At 35.4% G+C, this 19,902-nt stretch overlaps 2 protein-coding genes across 4 annotated transcripts; one reads left to right on the forward strand and one right to left on the reverse strand.

Annotated features, from left to right (window-relative positions):
- LOC105336523 (septin-11) lies at positions 1 to 7,552 on the forward strand. 3 transcript variants are annotated; one of them, XM_011440876.4, is made up of 12 exons: positions 6 to 143; positions 1,654 to 1,752; positions 3,558 to 3,690; positions 3,875 to 3,988; positions 4,246 to 4,327; positions 4,421 to 4,561; positions 4,777 to 4,894; positions 5,384 to 5,473; positions 5,570 to 5,666; positions 6,011 to 6,167; positions 6,475 to 6,607; positions 6,911 to 7,552. In XM_011440876.4, exons 1-12 carry the CDS (start codon positions 120 to 122, stop codon positions 7,070 to 7,072), a joined length of 1,350 nt encoding a protein of 449 aa, XP_011439178.1. In that variant the 5' UTR covers positions 6 to 119; the 3' UTR covers positions 7,073 to 7,552. The 3 variants fall into 3 exon arrangements, with proteins under 3 accessions (XP_011439180.1, XP_011439178.1, XP_011439179.1); XM_011440877.4 differs by lacking the exon at positions 1,654 to 1,752 and adding an exon at positions 2,770 to 2,841 and having other exon boundaries at positions 79 to 143; XM_011440878.4 differs by lacking the exon at positions 1,654 to 1,752 and having other exon boundaries at positions 1 to 143.
- A 6,205-nt stretch (positions 7,553 to 13,757) lies between these two features.
- Positions 13,758 to 19,902, reverse strand: LOC105336525 (large neutral amino acids transporter small subunit 1). The gene is made up of 10 exons (XM_011440879.4): positions 19,039 to 19,902; positions 18,693 to 18,818; positions 16,432 to 16,531; positions 16,301 to 16,345; positions 15,977 to 16,100; positions 15,496 to 15,599; positions 15,302 to 15,398; positions 15,072 to 15,221; positions 14,370 to 14,547; positions 13,758 to 14,253 (listed from the first exon to the last, which is right to left on the reverse strand). Exons 1-10 carry the CDS (start codon positions 19,532 to 19,534, stop codon positions 14,183 to 14,185), a joined length of 1,491 nt encoding a protein of 496 aa, XP_011439181.3. The 5' UTR covers positions 19,535 to 19,902; the 3' UTR covers positions 13,758 to 14,182.

Here is a 19,902-nt window from a genome sequence, read left to right on the forward strand (position 1 = left end):
TTCTAATCATAGATATTTAATTTTCTTCCAACATTCAAAAAGAAATAAAAATGATTTACTTCCGGTCTGTTTAAAGGGAAGAACGGAATCTCAGGAATCCGTCAAGTTCACACATAAAAATGTCAACTCCAGACGTACAAAGGGTATGTAAAACATTCTGTCCTCTTACATGTGCATCTGTGTATTTAGTTTTTGAATTTAGTCTTTTGATTTTGTTTTGGTAACGTGTTTAACAAAGAAGATTATGCATCATGTTGAATCAAAATTCTCACACAAAGGCGGAAACACCCTATTTCACCGTTTCCTCTCCATGATAAATGCAATTGATTTCATTTATTTACTAGAAAATGTATAATTTGATGTATAGTTTAAATTCAGACACTGAAAATCAAACTAACTTTGATGAACTATGACTTAAAAGAACAATTGGTAATGTCCAAAATTGAAAATTTTTAAATTTTTAAGACCAAATAAGGATAAACATAGTAAGGACTAAGAAATAGTCTAGTCTAATATTGATGGACAGAAGAATCAGCGGCACCATGCAGGTAATTGGTCCGACAATATTTTATTTGATAATGAAGAGATCCAGGTTAAGTGTTTTTTCACAAACTGTTTGAACTTAAATTCGTTGAAGCTTCAAATACATGTATAAAAAATCTCAGAATAAATGCACTGTCGACCAAACCCCAGGAATGTGAAGAAACACCAACATTTATTCAGAAACAATGTCATAGTCAGTCATCATACACTGAACATATTTTGATGCATAACTTTATCATGGAGATAAAAAAAAATCGTTATTATTGATGGAAAATTATGATGACTGAAACTCTGATTGCTTATGACTTGTGATTTCTATCTCCATCATCTTGTGATAGAGTGAAAGCTTAGTTTTAGTGTTCTCTAACCTACACATCTCAGATTTGATGTTATTGGTAAAGTATTTCATACTCATAGCCTTTTTAGTTTTGATAATGTCCAAAGACTTTTTTAAAAAGAGAGTTTAAAATCTGGAGAAATGTGAAGAATTGTACTTTTTTAAATGTTCATCACATCTAATTATGTTTGAAACAATTTTGAAAATAAAAATTAAAAATTCTTCATTTATATAAATTTTCTATCAAAGATGATGGTGAATATTTGATGTAACGCATATGATATGATAAGACTTTGCTATTCCTCTCTAGGACCAAGAAGTTAATTTTCACTCCTTATATATTTATAACAAATTAAGACCTTAGGCTCAGGACATTGACAAATAATTTCTGATTATTTGACAATAAATTTTTAGGAACGTGGAGGGTTATAAAAAACTGCTGCAAATTCTTACTTCACTTCTCTGGAAAATGTGCTTCTGATTACATGCATTTTAGGTGAAATTCAAATTGGGAAAAAGCACTTGCACTAAACTCGTTTGAATTTAATTTTATGAAAATTGCGTACAGAAGGATTTTTCATTTCTTTTTCTTTTTTTGACATCAAATTTGTTTATGGAATGTGAATGTGCTTTTCACATGAAATTCACATGAAGCACAATTTTCTGGATAGAGTTTGAATTTGAAGCATATCTTATATCAAAATGAACTGCATCAATGAAAGCAGAAGAAATATTACACAAAATGACAGAAGTGCTATGTATTTCTTGTCAAGATTGATCCTACATCAGATGGCGACACATCTTTAGATCAGTCAGCTGATCTATCACTTGATCTCTCCCTTGACCAGTCGGAACTCCTTAAAACAGGACAGGTATTCCTCCGCCAAGACTTACCATCCTAGCTTTGTCTGTTCTGCATCCTAAGATACTGCTTCATGCAATCTGTGCATGTTGCCAGTCTGTTTTCTTCATACTGGGGCAACTGATTTCTTAATGCTAGGGCATCTGAGGGCTTGGAAGTACATTGTACTAGTAATGTCAAATGAAGTATCGCAAAACAACAGAAATATACTTTTCTGTTTAAACTGACGCTGCTGACTAAAACCTAAAACACTATATCCATTTATGTGCCAACGTTATTGCTGGGGCTCAATACTAAATTCTAAGAGAAACATAAAAATTACCGGTACTTTGATTTTAATTTGATGCTGTGCTTCATTAAAATCAAATAACAAGGCCATATTCTCAGTGTAGAAAGGTGAATATTTTATTATTTACTCCCAGTGTGTCCTTATACATCTGTCTCTGTCAAGATATGATACAGTTATTTCCTATCTCAGCATGGCGAATTACTTTTCAGACTTCTCAATAAGTATCTGTCATCAGTATCTATCTATATCTAACTGATTCTTTGTGTAGTGTGTCATAAACACCGCCTCAGAATGTCTGGAACATCTACCTGCTGAGTCTTGATGTATAAAGTCTTTCCTCTGGACAAGTAAACCTGTCATATGAATAATAAACAGAGAAATGTCATTAACATGTTAGTGTTGAATACCTATCATAGTGGTTATTGTAATACATAATGAAAAATGGTGTACTTATTTGTGTCATATGTCAAAAATTATCTTACAATGTTTATACCTGTTTACCAAACATTATTATGGACAAAATACATATCATGATATGAATTATACCAAAAAAACAATACTATAGATAAGATGCATATGAGAACTGTTACCTTTATCTACCGGTACATGTATTAGTTGGTGTATGGTCCTTTTATTGTTGGTATTATCGAGGATGTATCAGTCTTTTATATACCGGTAATTTAGTGGGTAAAACATCAGCTTGCCTAGAGTTAATGTTCTTGTTGTTACTGTAAACAGAGGATGAGGGCTGAGAAGTGGGACAAACTTCCAGTTATCTCCACCAGCAGTCTGTATCCAGACTTCTCCAAGGTGAACCCATAGGTGATTTTGGCACTTGTTCATGTTCAGTTGATGGGAAAGGTTCAAGTTCTGTTCTGTTGCACAAGTTACAGTTGCTGTTCAGTTATTGAAACTTGCACTGTTAATACTAATCAAATTTATTTTTTTATTATAATAACTGATTTTCTTGTTTTATTCATTATAACATATTTATAGTTTTGATGAAGGGGTGAAGAAAAGTTATAGTACAAGTTATTTCTCCAGATGGCTTTTGTATACAGTTTTTATAAACAGTGTACAGATGTTGTATAGCATTGTGCTACACATGGCGATAAACATCAGATGGTTATTATCATTAAGACCCGGCTGAGGTCAAATCATGCATTAAAAATCTTCACAAATAGATACCTCCTATATAAACAATACGGGCCTTGCTTTGGAGGGATGAGGTATGTAGTCATATTTACTCTGAGCGGTAAGGGGGAGGCGTGCCCACTCAGAGGTACACAATGTCTGTTCGGAGTCTCAGGTATAAGTTTTCCTCCACTTGTCACATTGTGTCACACCTTGCTCCACAGACATGCTCCATGGTATGTTATTATATTCATATATTTGTGCTTAAAATAACAGGGCTCTATTTTTCACTATTTTCCCACCATGTTATTTAGAGCTAATGACTAGTATCACTTTCATTATAGGTTATTTTATGACTCAATGATGCAGCTTTTATTATTTTATATTTTCAGCCTAGCAAGCCCCCTCACTCTATGGGAGTAAGAAACATGACTCTCAACGGTCACGTTGGCTTTGACAGTCTCCCAGACCAGCTGGTCAACAAGTCTGTGGCCCAGGGCTTCTGCTTTAACATCCTCTGTCTTGGTGAGTGTTGCTTCAGATTTCTGCTCAATATTTGTTTTATTTCTGCGTCATGATTTAAGATTTGAAACTGTTATTATATTTTCTAATTATAATTCTTTATTTTAAGTTTAAGTTTAGTTTAAAAGACTTTACTACTGTCTTTTTTTGTAGTTCATTTTACCAAATTTGCTCTCTTACTTCACAGGAGAGACCGGCATTGGCAAATCCACTTTGATGGACACACTATTCAATACCCATTTTGACTCTACCCCTAGTACTCATGACCTTCCAGGGGTCAAACTGAAGGCTAGCACTTATGGTAAGTTTTGGGGATTTCTTTTTTATGGGGGGAGGGGGGGGGGTGAAGGGGGTAGGGGATAATAACACTGTGCACAATGTTAATGAACATTATATTTTAAAAGATGAAACTATAAAAGAATTTGGATTTTATATTTATGTTGGGTGTTTCTTCACTAATTGAATATTCAAATGCATTATATAAAAGCGGTGTTGATACAGTGCACATTGCTAGGAGATGAACCTCTTTTTGACAGTTTCTTCACTTTTCTTTCCTAGAACTTCAAGAGAGCAGTGTGAGATTAAAGTTGACCATTGTCGATAGTGTTGGGTTTGGAGACCAAATTAACAAAGAAGACAGGTCAGTTTTTCCATTACATAGCCACTTTAGGCATCTATGTATTTTGAAATTTTAGCTTGAAATTAATAAAATATCCTCTCTGATTGTCTGCAGCTGGAAGCCCATTGTGGACTACATCGATGCCCAGTTTGACAACTTTTTGAGTGAGGAGCTGAAGATCAAGAGATCTCTACACAATTACCATGACACCAGGATCCATGCTTGTTTGTACTTTGTGGCCCCCACAGGACACTCGTAAGTCATAGTCATTTATTGGTCATTATTAGATATAAGCAGTATGTAGGTGCAACTCCTCTTAAACCATTCAATAGAGTTTCATGAAACTTTGTAGTTGATAAGGAAATTATGTGTACCTTTTATTGAATACTTTGCCATTGTTAATGTGTATCATTATTGTGAATTAATGTTGGAGCAAGGAGGAGATTTGTTTCAATCGTCTTTCATTTCAGCTTGAAGGCCCTTGACCTTGTGACCATGAAGAAACTTGACAACAAGGTCAACATCATCCCAGTCATCGCCAAGGCTGACACCATTACTAAGGCTGAACTACAGAAATTTAAACAAAAGGTTAGCAGTCAGTCAGACCTTCATACAACTTTATCTTGCTAGAATGATAGTGGATGAATCTTATTTACTCTAATGTAAATTCTGAAGTAATATTAACCCTAGAATGTTAATGTTCAGAGTAAATAGTGAAGGTTATGTATTTCACATTGTTACATATTATATACCCAGAAGTACTGTATGCATGGAAATATTTGCCCCCGTTTTATTTTAGCTCCTTTCGCCCTCTTTGTCAGCAAGCAAATTTGAGACTAGATGAATTCCATTGTTCAAGTTATATTTCTTTCTAACACAACCGTATTTGGTTGAATTCAAGACAGGACAAAACTTTTAGCAAGTGTGAAAGGGCGAGGAAAAAAACATGGGGCAAAAATTACCCTGCATGCAATTTTTTTTTTACACCATAATTATAAAAATTTGACTCTATTTAGTTTCTTTGGGTTTTTTTTGTTTCCCTTTTAATAAAAGCTGTTGTCTTTCTCTTTCAAACAGATTATGAACGAGTTAAGTGCGAATGGAGTCCAGATTTACAGCTTCCCTATTGATGATGAAACTGTAGCAGAAGCCAACAAAGTCATGAATGTAAGAGAGCAATTAACAAGTAACCCTGCTTTAAAATCTCCATGTTGTGGACTCTGTGTGGAATTATATCAGTGATTTGTTATCTTATCTTGACAGGGACATGTTCCTTTCGCTGTGGTAGGAAGCAGTGATGAGGTCAAAATTGGAAACAAAATGGTGAAAGCCAGACAGTATCCGTGGGGAACAGTACAAGGTAACAAGATGATTAATGAAAAGTTAAAGATATCTGATCCTTAGCAACCACTAAATACCTTGGAATCTTTAGTTTATATCATAGATTTGGCTTTCATGTCTGGAAATGTTTAGTAATCCCATTATTTTTATTAATACATGTATTACACACCTGTAAATATTATTGACTTTTGCTCAGTGCTATCACAGAAAACAACGATGCTTGATGTGTGATTTTAATACATAATTGCTGATCTCAAAACCTCGGCTAATGAGTACCAGTAGTTGTCTCTCTCAATATAATCCTGTACTCTTGTACACATATAACACTGCAAAAACACAGTATACAGAATATTGTCTCGGCAGTTGAGAACGAGAATCACTGTGACTTTGTGAAGCTGAGAGAGATGTTGATCCGTACCAACATGGAGGATATGCGGGAGAACACACACAGCAAACACTACGAACTCTTCCGCAGGAACAAACTCCAGGAGATGGGATTCTCTGAAAACGAGTCCAAGAGGTAAGTAACAACCCCTAATTAAATGACCCCAAAAATGTATATTGTTTGTATAAGATAAGCTAGAAAATGTAATGTAGGAGTGTATATGAATTGGTTGATGTTTTTATATTAGAAATACAGAATAATGAAGTGAAATATCACTTCAGCTGCTGGTGCTTTATGTAAAGTAGAAAGCCCTTAAAATAAAAATCTTGACTTACAATGTATATAACGAGGAAGTAGATTTGGAAATGCTAGTTATTGCTCTTAGAGCAAGTCTGTCTGTATTCTGAAACTTTATTCATTTGGATGATTTTTATGTTAATAGTTTATCAGAGACATACGAATTGAAGAGACAGCAGCATTTGGCAGACTTACAGAGAAAAGAAGATGAGATGAGACAGACCTTTGTCATCAGAGTCAAGGAAAAAGAGGCACAACTCAAGGAAACAGAGAAAGAGGTGAGTGACAGTAAAGAGAACAGGCGGGTTAGCCAGATAGGGATGAGATTAGTTCATTGGTTAGGTGAATATACTGGATAGTAATTTATGCACCTTTAAGACAAGATGAAAAGAAGGGTTTCTAGTTTATGAAACACATAACATTCTATATACCGTATTCATACATTTCTGTTTAGATTTGGAGGATAAGTTGACTAACATTAAACTTTTTCCTTTGTAATATACATTGTTGGTCTAAAGTTACCCGTACATATGTTAAGAAAGGAATTATGGTTACATACTTTAATCATTTTTGCATTACAGTTACACGACAGATTTGATGCCCTGAAGAAGAAACATGCTGAGGAAAAGAAGAAGATAGAGGACAATAAGACGCGGTACGAGGCCGATATGCAGGCGTTCCAGCAACGTAAGGCTCAGCACCAGGCCCAGATGTCAACGCTCGGGAAGAAGGGCAAGAAGTGAAACTCGGTCATCAGTGATCTAACATTTACAGACTGAAAGAGTTCAGCACCAATAGAAATGAAGACAATGTTTTTAGAATTTGGAATCTCTTGATCTTTTCTTTTCTCATTTGCCCTTCAGAAGGGACCAAACTTTTTTGTTGTTGCCGAATTAACATAAAATTATTAACAAACAAAGCAATAATTTGTCAATCACATTATGTGCCTGAATTTGGGCTTCCATGTTTTTTCTTTGAATTTCGCTCTTTTGTTCAAGAGAAAATATGAAATCTTGATAAAATCAAGACCATTCTTTAATTCCTGTACATCCCCTATGGACTTCTTTGATTGTGCTAAATTTAGAATTAAAATGCCCTATGTGTACTCGGTCGTTCTGTGTTCTGTTGTGTTGCTCTCTGTTGTTGGTTGTACTCTGTATTGTCTGCATGTTTCTGTAATCATCAGTAGAACTGCATGTTTCCTTTTAACCACTGCCAGATAACTACGATGTACATACATGTGTACCTCCGGATTCAGTAAACATGGGAAGAGTACCTGTTGAGTTTGTATAAGAGAGTCTGAGATTAATATGATTTATCAGGTATTCTGTTGCTGAAGACTTTAAACACAACAAAGTGAACAAAATCATGTATTCATCAGAGTTAACTTCATTATGAATATTCATGAATATTTATGAATTTACATGTATGTAAATGTATTATGCATATTTTTATTTGTATACTTTTATAACTATTAAATCAAATGCTTGCCTTAGTTGACTACTTAACTAAAACATCATTGTTTTCTTATGAAACATCAGTTTCTTTCTAAATGGAATTACTTTTCAGTATTAAATCACTGCTTGTTTAAAAATGTCCAGTCATTTGAACACCTTGTTGAGAAATCCTTCCAAATTGTCTCTCCTTTACTTGAAATAAATGATGAAACAATGATATATATATTTGTAGTCCTTTTTGGATAAAAAAAAAGATGTTGCATAAATTTGTTCATTTATAGTTTGTAATAATAATGTAATTTAAACACATGACAATTATCATAGTCATAGTTTATGTCTTTTAGCTCACTTGAGCTGAGTTGTCTTTTTAGCTCACTTGAGTTTTGAGTTTTTCTAATAACGTTCTGTCCATCCGTAAATTTTTTACATCTTCGACTTCTACTTCAGAACCACTGAGCCGATTTCAACCAAACTTGGCACAAAGCATTATTTGGTGTAGTGGATTCAAGTTTATTAAAATGAAGGGCAACACCACCTTTTAAGGGGAGATAATTAAGAATTATTGAAATTTTATTGGTACTTTATCATTTGACCAAAAAAAGTGAAATCTTTGGGTATTGTAAATTCAAGTTTTTTGGGTTTTATTTTTTTTTCAAATCAAGAATCCTTGGTAATGGGGGTAAAAGAGGTACAGCACCTTTTCCCATTCTTTTGCCCTCATCAGTATTGAATTGAATTAAATAAATACAGGTTCCTGTCCCAATGATTTTTTAAATATTATAATTGTAACTAGCTACTGATTTGTCATAAATTCAGGATACCTGCATTGAGGAATGAATATATAGAACTGTGTATTGTCAGTCGGTATTCTGAATTGTGATTACTTTCAGCAAAGTGCCATTAATGCAAGTATAATTAGAGTATAAAGTGTTATTGAAGAGATCTCTTTTTATTAGATCTGCTCATACTCAGAATCATACGAAAGAGTTTGAAAAAAAAAATCAGCAGATTAGATGCATGTAATTTAAACTTTCTATTCTTTAAAATCATGTTTTGAGTGAAAAGAAAAAATATATATATACTACTTGGTGCAATTGATCCAGCGACCGCAAAATCAAAAAGACCTGGACGCGTTACGACTAGGCAACGCATTTAATTAAAGTCTTTTCAGTATATCGCTATGTGGCTATATACATGATTGTTTTAAAAAAGTCACTAATTGAAAGTTTTGTCTAGTTTTCAGTACGGAAACCTAATGTGAAAGTATACTACAATACCTGTAGAACATAATCGGACTTCTTTGGTTTGTTTGAAGTGGTCCAACTTTTTAGCTCACCTGAGCTGAAAGCTCAAGTGAGCTTCTCTGATCACTTTTTGTCCGGCGTCCGTCTGTCTGTAAACTTTCTACATTTTTGACTTTTTCTCCAGAACCACTGGCCCAATTTCAACCAAACTTGGCACAAAGCATCATTGGGTAAAGATGATTCAAGTTTGCGAAAATGAATGGCCATACTCTTTTTCAAGGGTAGATAATTAGGATTTATTGAAAATTTGCTGATATTTTTCAAAAATCTCCTTCTAAAAATCATTTGGGCAGAAAAGCTGAAACTTGTGTGGAAGCATCCTCAGATAGTGTAGATTCAAGTTTCTTCAAATCGTGGTCCCTGGGGGTAAGGGGCGGTCAAAGTTTTACATAGAATACAGTACACAATAGTAATTCTTTAAAAAATCTTCTCAGAAACCAATCAGCCAGGAAAGCTGAAACTTGTGTGGAAGCATCCTCATGTAGTGTAAATTTTAAGTAGTGAAAATCATGACCCCCAGGGGTAGGGTGGGGCCACAATGGAGGTTTGACCTTTTATATAGGAATATATAGTGTAAATCTTTTAAAGTCTTCTTCTCAAAAACCATTTGGCCAGAAAAACTGAAATTTGTGTGGAAGCATACTTAGATTGTGTAGATTCAAGTTTTTTCAAATCATAGTCCCCGGGGGTAAGATGGGGCCACAATGGCGGGTCAAAGTTTTACATAGAGTTAATCTTTAAAATCTTCTTCTCAGAAACTAATCAGCCAGGAAAGCTGAAACTTGTTTGGAAGCATCCTTATATAGTATAGTTACAAATTTTTTAAAACCATGACCCCTGTGGGTAGGGTGGGGCCACAATTGGGGGGGGGGGGGGTTTACATAGGAATATTAAGTGTAAATCTTTTGAAATCATCTTCTCAAAAACTAATCATCCAGGAAAGCTGAAACTTGTGTGGAAGCATCCTCGGGTAGGAAAGATTCAAGTTTGTTCAAATCATGAATGGGGTCACAACATTTGGGGGGGGGGGGGGGGGGGGGGAATGGGGCAAACAAATATATACATAGGAATATAGATAGAGAAATTTTTAAAATATCTTTTTTAAAAACCACTTGCCTAGAAAAGCTGTAACTTTACTAAAAGCAACCTCAGATAATGTAGATTTAAATTCTGTCAAATTAAAATCTTAAGGAGTAGGGTCGGGCCACATTTGGATTCCAATTTTACAATTGTTTGATGTTTAATGTAGGTTAATATCCCATATATAAGCATTTGTTTAGGATCTTTTTTAGAACTGCAATGCTCAACATGTGATAAAGATATAAAATCATCCTATTAGAAAAAGGACTTGCTTATAAACATAAGAATATCCAGAGTAAAAAAATGGACTTTTATTTATACAGGGTATGCATGTAAACTACATTATCCAGATAGTTTCCATATGATTTCATTAAGCTGATTTTATCATACCTATTGTTGCTCAGGTGAGCAATGTGGCCCATGGGTCTCTTGTTATTGCATATAGTTACTACATGTATTTTGCTATTTATCCATAACTACATTCGAAGATTTAAGTGATGTTGTGTAAGATAATCAAAACTGTGATTTGCGTTTCTTATAATAAATTGAACTAAATTTTGTATAATTTTAAAAATGTCTAATGTTTTCAAAAGCACTATATTGTGGGCAAAATCGTATTTAAAGTGCTCTACACCTCTATCAAAATCAATTGGCCAGAAAAGCTGTAAGTTCGTATGGAAGCAATGTCAGGTAGAGTAGATTTACATTTATTAAATCACGATTTTCGGAGGCAATGTGGGGTCACAATGGGGGTCGAATTTTTACATAGCAATGTAAAAAAAATCTACCTCTCAACAAAAAAACCACAATTGGACAGAAACACTGTAAATTGTCTGTGGAAACATCTTCAGGTAGGATAGATTCAAGTTTGTGAAAATCATGATCTGCGGTGGTAGGGCGGACTACAAATGGGGGGGGGGGGGCGGCAAATTTTTACATAGAATATATAGGGAAAAATCTTCTAAAAATATAAAATCATCCTGTTACAAAAGGGACTCTATGTGTTACATAAGATTATCTGGAGAAAACAATCTTTTTATACAAGATCTATTCTATTGCATTGTCCAGATATTTTGTATATCTACATGTATATGATTTCATAAAGCTGATATTAATATGGATAGTGTTGCTCAGGTTAGCAGGGTGGCTCATGGGCCTTTGAAAACTTTAAGAATGCTTTTGTTGAGGTAATGTAGAGACATGTAGATAGTGTGTACCTCATTTAACACAATACAAAACTCAGTTTTGGCAAGTTTTGAGTTTAAGCAATTCTCAATTACTGATGTAGATCCTAGCGATAAAATAGATTTTAGGATCGGAAAAAAGAACGATAAACATCAGTAACTGAGAGTTGCTTAAACTGATGTTTTTTTTTAATGTAAAAAACGGAAGTTTTTGTGTTACTAGTATTTAGGTTAAAATAGGAAGAATGTTGGAAAGGTTCTTGCACAAATTGGATGATGATAAGTGATAATATACATTTAGCTTTCTAAGAAACTTGTGCATAAGAGTTCAAGTGAAAATTCTGTAAACTGGTCGTCTAGCTATCAAGACAAAGTCGATGGTTTGCTAGCCTACTATTTCAAACGTTCACTTAGAATAACTCGACCTTGAATACATATGTTGTGATACCGTACAATTAATAAACTAGCATATAAGAAGGATATGAGGCCCTTTGACCACATGGCTCGCAAGAGTAATAACTTGCAAATTACTTTATCACATTGATTTTCTTGGACTCCAATCAAATTAAAGCAAATCATTGTCCTCGACGTCGTCAGACACCTAAACGACCAGTCTTGTATAATCTTAAGCGTATGAAAGGCTGGTCTTTGGTTTCTGACGATGGACTTTTGATGTTATGATTTTAACATATTTGAATAGTTTTATAAAATCTATCATTCATATTAAATAAATAAAGCTCGAGTTTTCATAAATATTTCAGGCTCCCCGGTCTCAAACTGTTGCTTAAAATAAAATTATAAAAGGGTTAATCTGCAACATTCACAATAACAAGAACTCTATTTTTATTCTACTAACATAAAAACCTTTTGGAATTATCGTGAATTATTTTAGATGTCTGTTTAGATTTCGGTCTGTTTTGTTAAGTCTTTCATTGGATATTTCCTATCAGTGCAGTTGTTGTCACAATTTCTTCAATACAGTTTCTATAAATTTCTGCATCTAATGTAACTTGTTCGGATGAAGAAAATTTCTGAATTATTATCTTTTTAATAACTAAAACTACCACCATATTACTTCTTGGTTTCCGTAGCTACTCTTGGTGCTACACACCAGTCCTGTTATATCATAACGGTGAGAGCACTGTTGATGCTTCGTCGCATTTGAAAATTTAACCAACTCTTGCACATTACGTTGGACACGAAGATTTTCGTATATATGAATTCATGTCAGCTTTGGAAAAGAGTTAACGCAGCGGGCAACTTGCCTGAGTCTACAACTCAGATGAGCTTATACAATGTATACGGATTTATATTTGTTACTTGTGTGTCAAACAAATCAATCAAAATAAGTATATATTTATCACACGCGATAAAATATATTTTTGATTCACACAGATGGTATACAAATCAACTATAGTCCAATTTATATTTTTTAATATGACTTATCGACATCAGAGGATAGAAATTCGTTGATGTCAAGTATCCTTTATTAAGAGGAAAGGGGAAGTTTTTTTTACTTTGTAGTTTTGATATATTAATTATTTAATTGTCTAATTGTCAAGTGTCATTCACCAGCAATTAAAGCATGGGAAATTTTTCCTGTATCAAGTGCCCATTATTTGCGATTGAGCTGTGTATATGGGGCCGTGCTTTTTTATTGAAAAGGGGATGGGGGTAGTTGGTACCCTAGTTATGTTTTTTACCCGAACTTTGAAAAATTAATTAATTAACGAGCTGGATAAACTTCTGGTTATGTTTAGATCAAGATCTCCAATGACAGTATATTATCATTATCATAACCATTAATAATCGAATCATCAAATAGATAAATCAGATATAACGCCCCAGGTAAACATTTGAAATGTTCGAAACATATGTTCATCAGTGTTTCATTCTTTGTTGAGGACTTAATAATCTGTAATACCCGGTACGTTTTACATAAGCGTTTTGTAGCTCGGACAAGTCTGAATTTAATGAAATGGTGGGTTTGAATATCACGTACAACTAGATATCCACTACCTTTTACAATTATGATTTTCTAGTAGTCCAAAAATTCAGAACTGTTATAGTATATATATAGAGCATCTACTAAAGCTCTAGATTAACGATGCAATTATGCCTCTAGAAATATCAAGAATACTCGAAAGAGAGTACTGTATACAGGGTTATTTTTGCCCTGTGTTATTTTCGCCCTTCTTCACTTGCAAACGATTTTGCCCCGTCTTGAATTCGCCCAGACATAGGTTTGTTTAAAGAGAGATATTTTATGACCTTGGAATTCGCCCAGTTTAATTTGCCCGCTGACAACGAGGGCGAGAGGGACGAAAATAAAACGGGGCGAATATTTTCCTGTATCCTCTGCATTTACCTCCTTAGTTGCTGGATTCATTGAAGACTTAAACCAATGGAAAGGTCGTTTTATTTCTATATAACGATTTGTTAGCATCGTATCTAAATAAAATGACAGACAAAGAATATAACTATAAAAATTCTCATATAGCTTCGAAAGTTAAATTCAAATTGAACACAATAAAATATAAAGGTATTTACACCATACATTTCAATATTACCGACTTAATAATAAAGTCATTATATCATTTCAAATGGAATCTGGCAGGCATCTCAAACTACTAGTATATCGTGTACTAGTCTACTCTATAGTACAAGTACTAAAACACACTGTTACAGCACACCAAGAAAACAACATATAGACTATGTATATATATATACACCAGTGTATAATATGTTCCATGATATGAACACTAGTATGCGGCTTAAATATTGGTCAGTTTTGTGTTTCTCGATTTCGGGACCAATTCCTTAACTGATTATTTCAACTCCTTGCTTTTCTCCTGGGGAACAACCAGCAGAATTTTTTGTATGAAACACGTGACTTGATCTGAAAACCAAAACAACGATTATTTTTCAATCATTCAGTACTTGTAATAGGGTTTTGCTTCATTCGATATTTTATGGTATTTTATGATATCTTTACAATACTAGAACTGTACTCACGTATAAGGTCTGAAATCTCGCGAGGTTTTGAACTCCATAGAACACCAATGAGGTAGAGCGGAACTCCCGCCAAAATGAGGATAACTGCTAGCATACTTTCCGCGGGCTTTTGTAGACACGTGAGGACTAAAATCAGTAAACTGACGGCCAGCAGAAAAATGGGGAGGATGATGGGAAGCTAAAGAAAGCAAAACTTAATGTAAGAAACAGCATTATACAATGGTTTGTCTGGTTCATGTTGGTAGCCAACAATCCTTTATTTCTATATTTTCTATATGTTAGTAAAGTGTCCATGTAAAACTTTGAAAAATATACACTGTTAGTAAATCAATATTTATACCTGGATCTTTGATGGAGAGAACTAATATAGGCTATTTTTGCCTGCTCTTCAATCCATATTCATTTATATACTTATTTGTATACATATTTTTTAATTAAATAATTCTTAAACTAAACTAGTCAACAAATCTTCTGTAGCGTATAGTCCCCTTCAACCTGGCACCCTGGCTACGCAACGCGTAGAACAACAAATGTTCTTTCCAGACACGTCTGGTTAAAGTTGAAGTTGAAGGAGACTTTTCATTATTACAGTACATCCCTCTCTTGATAACCAAAATATTTTGTAAATTCAAATGTATACGTATATCATAGACTTAACAATCTGTACAGGACTTTATTCTTTTTATAGGATTTTCTGGTTACCTTAATGGGCCTTGGAATGTCGGGCTCTTTGAATCTCAGGTAGATCTGGCCAGCGAAGACACAGGTTAAAACGATGGCGAAACCAAACCCCATCATCTCGATCAGGAAGAAAATCTCCTCAAAACTCTGCATGACCAGTGTCAATATCAGCTGTAGAGAGAGACCAATGTAAATTAAACGGATTCCATCAAAAGAAGCGGACTTTGAATCTATCCAGGTTTGATACTCACAATGGTCAGGAGAGAGGGCGCCGGAGTGAGATACTTGTAATTAATCATGGAGATTATATTTGGAAGATGGCTATTTCTGGCCCCCACAAAGAACAACCTGTTACAGACAATAAAAAGCTAACGTAATGATATCCAACATTATATTAGAAAAAAATATACACATGAATAAGTACACAATGAAAATACTCGATTACCTTGACATGGATAGACAAGTCCCGTTCATGGATCCCATCACTGAAATCGCGATCAGAACGGGCATAATCCACGCGATTACACCTACTGTCTGTTCTGCAAAGGTCTGGAAGGAGAGCAACCAGATATTAGAAATCAGAAGTAGAAAAGACCAAAATAAGAAAAAATCGTCTTTTTAAAATACTGTAAACCAACTTTAGTTCGCTTGAGAAAAAATTATGCGATGTTCGCAAGAACTAATCGTCGAAAACTCATGGTCGCGTAGGCTTATTTAGAAAATCGCATACGTTTGCGTGTATAGTGGGTTTCCGACACTGGCAAGACCTTTGTCATATTTCTCGCTGCAATCCATGGTAGTCCAAAATATCTGACATTTTTTGGCTTTTTAACAAATTTGATATTTTACTTGCAAAGAAATATTTATTCAACTATGCCATCTATGGTCTTCGTTATTTAAGATCACCAATATAGTCAGTGACTTACCACCGCTACAGCTGACGACCGTAGCATCTCCATCGGTGTAAGTACGGAGAAGTAGGCGATGTTAGCCACCAGGTAAACCAGGGTCACTATGGTCATCGAAATGATGATGGCTAATGGCAGGTTTCTACAACAGGATGAAAATTTGCCTTTTAATTCTAAAAGAATTAGATATCATTCTACGCGCTTTAAAATAAAAATGTTTTTTCTTGACTAAATAATAGTTTATGGCCATAAATATCATATGTCGAAGTTAAAGGTAGATTTGATGGTTAATTTGAGGACCACCCGGCCTCCTCAATAATGAGGGGTTTTTTTGTACTGTACCTGTGAGGGTCAATCAGCTCGTCCGTTAGAAAGTTCAGATAACTCCTGAAAATAGCATTGGACCAAGTAAGACATTGATTATTCTTTTTTAAAATTTAAATTGAATGACATATTGGTGATTAAAACCTCACCATCCCCCAAATGCCCAAAATCCTGAGTAAAATGAAATTGCAATAGCACCTGCGCTGAAATCACTGCCATCAAAAGCTTTGTTGAAATTTTCGACATTGCCTTAAAAAAAGAAAACAACTAGTTTTGAATGCCATTGTTTATTCTATTCAAATATGATATAAAGTATTTTATTTCTGAATTTGCAAATTGGTTGCATTTATTCTTAAAGAATCGTGAATTTGTGACACTCAGAGTAATATGACGAACCCTATTAGTTCTGCTGAGATTAATTTCTATAATGAGCTCTATCTCAGACATTGATTTGGGATGAGCATTGAAAATTAACATATCACACGATTACAGCAAGGAGGAGTTTCCGTCGGACACCTCTGTAAACAGATTGTCTATTTTAAGAGGCTTTTTTCTGGTTTTAAGGGCATCGCCTCTTGACCTTTCAATTACGGGTCCTTAAGCCCACTCTGGTGACTTCCTTCTTTGGTTCTTCTCGGATGTGTCCTCTTTTAACTCTTCACACAGGGACGGTCCTATGGTTTATGGTTTACGGGAAAATAGAAAGGATAACCGAGATGATAGTTTACTTTTACGACAATGTTTTCGGCAAACCATTTGAACAGTTGAGTGAAGGTTGTTATGTAAGGTTTAAACTGTTGATGTCCTTGAAATTCGTTAAGAACCAAGGAAGGGAGTGGCAATGTAACGCCGGCTCTTGTGTTTTAGTACATAATACATGTACGTTATTATTTTGTTGTAGAAGTTTCCAAAATTCGTTTAAAAAATGCTGTCATATAACTGAGGAAGGGTGGGTGTGCAACGGAGATTATTGTTTTTGGACAAATTATTACATATATACATATACACTCGCGCATGCTCATGTACATGTATATATTAAAGAAAATGACGTTCGCTGGATGGATCTCAGGACTGTACGTTGAGGCTGTTCCATTGAAAATCTGACTTTACAACAGCTGCACTACTTTTGGCAATAAAATCCTGCGTTACAAATCAACACTCAGAGTCCACGACGCGACAGGTTTATACGTTAAAACTGTATTAAATTTCCTGGTGCAATGTTGAAGAACTGAGAGGTGGAAATAGTTATTTCCGACATTGAATATGAATGAAAAAGTACAGTGATAAATGTAAATGGGAAATCTAACTTGTAGATAACATCAAGCCTAAGCATTAGAGTAGTGTGCACAAGTAGACACTAAGATCGTTAGGGTTCGTCGCTTGCTCCAGATTCTAGCAGAAAGAGCGTTATGACGCGATAGCGACGTACGATGGCATGATAAATGCAACGTCATCTATCTTCCATACACTAAAGCAGCGATATCACGCTAAAACGCAGCAATGTCCAATATTTTTATTGGGGGGAGGGGGGGTTAAGTACACTTCATATTTCATTTAATATTTAATATGCGTTCATCCAAATTGGGTACTTAACACCTGTCAAATATTGCGCTAAGTTCATTTTCATCAACAACTAAGCGCCAACGATATTGTTGCATGTACTGTATGCATTTTTAAAGAAAATTTTGATATCTCAAACTTCATTATCAATTCTTTTCTAACAGAAAGTAACTTCTCAAGACGGGCACGTATCCTTACATAGAGTTTGTATAATTTCTGGATTTAATCACTTACGGAAATTAATCTCTATGAGAACTGCGGGCATCCTCTAAAATATTAATGGCATTTGCAAGTTAAAGGACCTGGTACCTTTCTTGTGGCTGCTGCCCGGATACGTAACTAAGACGCGCACTGGGAAAGAAATGGGTCAACGGTTTCCTATACAAGTTTACGTGGGTAAAATGTCTATGACCACGCCAGGTATTCGGTCGTTGCAGTGGCCGACCTCAACTTGATTAGGTCCTGTGAATTTCCAGGTGCAGGTGTCCGACGACTGAAATTGTTAATCATAAATTATTTTGCCGGTGTCACGCGAGAGAAACGTTGTGTAAACGTGGGCTGTCCCTGACCGGTGATCAGAAATACCAACATCTTAATGGACCGTGAGTACTGGTGACTTATCAGCAGTACAAACATTGTACTCCAAGTGTCTCTAGGATGACAGCTTTGTTTTTACCAGTGTCAAGAAGACCTCCTATCTCAGTACAGAGCGGGAATAGTGGGCTGTCTAGTGGTTATCAGTTGTACTGGGACAGTGATGCACTTTAGACTTGTTGCACTAAGCGATGACTTATATATGTTTTATGCAGAGTGTGCAGATTACACAATGCCTATTCAGACAGCATCTCACCTTGACCCATGGAGACGAATCCGATGACAATGATGAGGAAGAGTGCCAGCAGCTTACTGGCCGTGATCACAACCTGAATCTTTGTGGCCCATTTGACATTGACACAGTTTACTAAGATTAGAAAAACTGCAAACAAAAATTAACATTTTAGCTTAACCTAGTTATACGAACACAGATCTTCTATTTTGCTTTCATTATATTATTTTACAAGTCATATTACTAGCACGTATATAAAATAAAGAAGATAAGCCCCCTAAAATCTATGTACGAGGAACTAAACGGTGCCAAATTAACATATTTGTTCTCTTTTTAAACCATATTGTGAAAATAGTCCGGGAAACCTCACCTATTACTAGGGCTGCTATAAGTCTGATGCTGGTTACTGGGGGGTCACAGTCCAGGAAGAACGGACGGAGAATGTAAGTTGCAAAAATTAGACAGGATGCTGCAACACAAACTGGACATATAATGATAAAGTTTATCCACATCGCCAAAAAGGCGGGAAAATCGCCGAAGGCTCGCTTGATGTAAGTGTACTCGCCGCCGGACTCAGGGATGGTGACGCCCAGCTCGGCGTAACAGAGCGCGCACAGCGCCGAAAAAACTCCACAGACGGCCCACATAACACACGACATCCCAACCGATTTAACATTTTGTAGAATTCCGACAGGGGACACAAAAATACCAGATCCTATGATAATGCCAACTATTATGCAAACAGCATGAAATAAATTGATTTGTTTCTTTAACTGCACCACAGTAACGTTATTTGATGACGCCAGTGACGCCGACGACGCATCTGCCGCGCGGTTCCTGGTTGCGTCACCGTTTTGAATCACCATGATTGTGTCCCGTCTTCTTTCTGATGACTTGCAGAAAAGAGTTGTTGTGTCTCGTAACTTCTATTTAACTGTGCATTTTAAGAGTAGATCGATTTATGCAGTGGCCCACTGGTAATACATCCTTTCAAAAGTCTGGGGAAAAACGTCGTCTTGAATACACAATGCAATGGCTGTCTGTGAGGTCAGCAGAGATAAGTCGTACGTTGACTTACGGGCCACACACTGACCGCTTACAACCATCGAATGGCGTGAAATGGAAACTTGTCAGAAGGTTGCTCAGAATTTCGTCACCCAACAACAAACTATTATAGGACAGTAGTAGAGCATACAATTCACCAATCACGCACAGCCCACCTGGTCGTCTATTT

This window comes from Magallana gigas, chromosome 2, assembly GCF_963853765.1.
Source record: "Magallana gigas chromosome 2, xbMagGiga1.1, whole genome shotgun sequence".
Classification (NCBI taxonomy): Eukaryota; Metazoa; Mollusca; class Bivalvia; order Ostreida; family Ostreidae; genus Magallana; species Magallana gigas.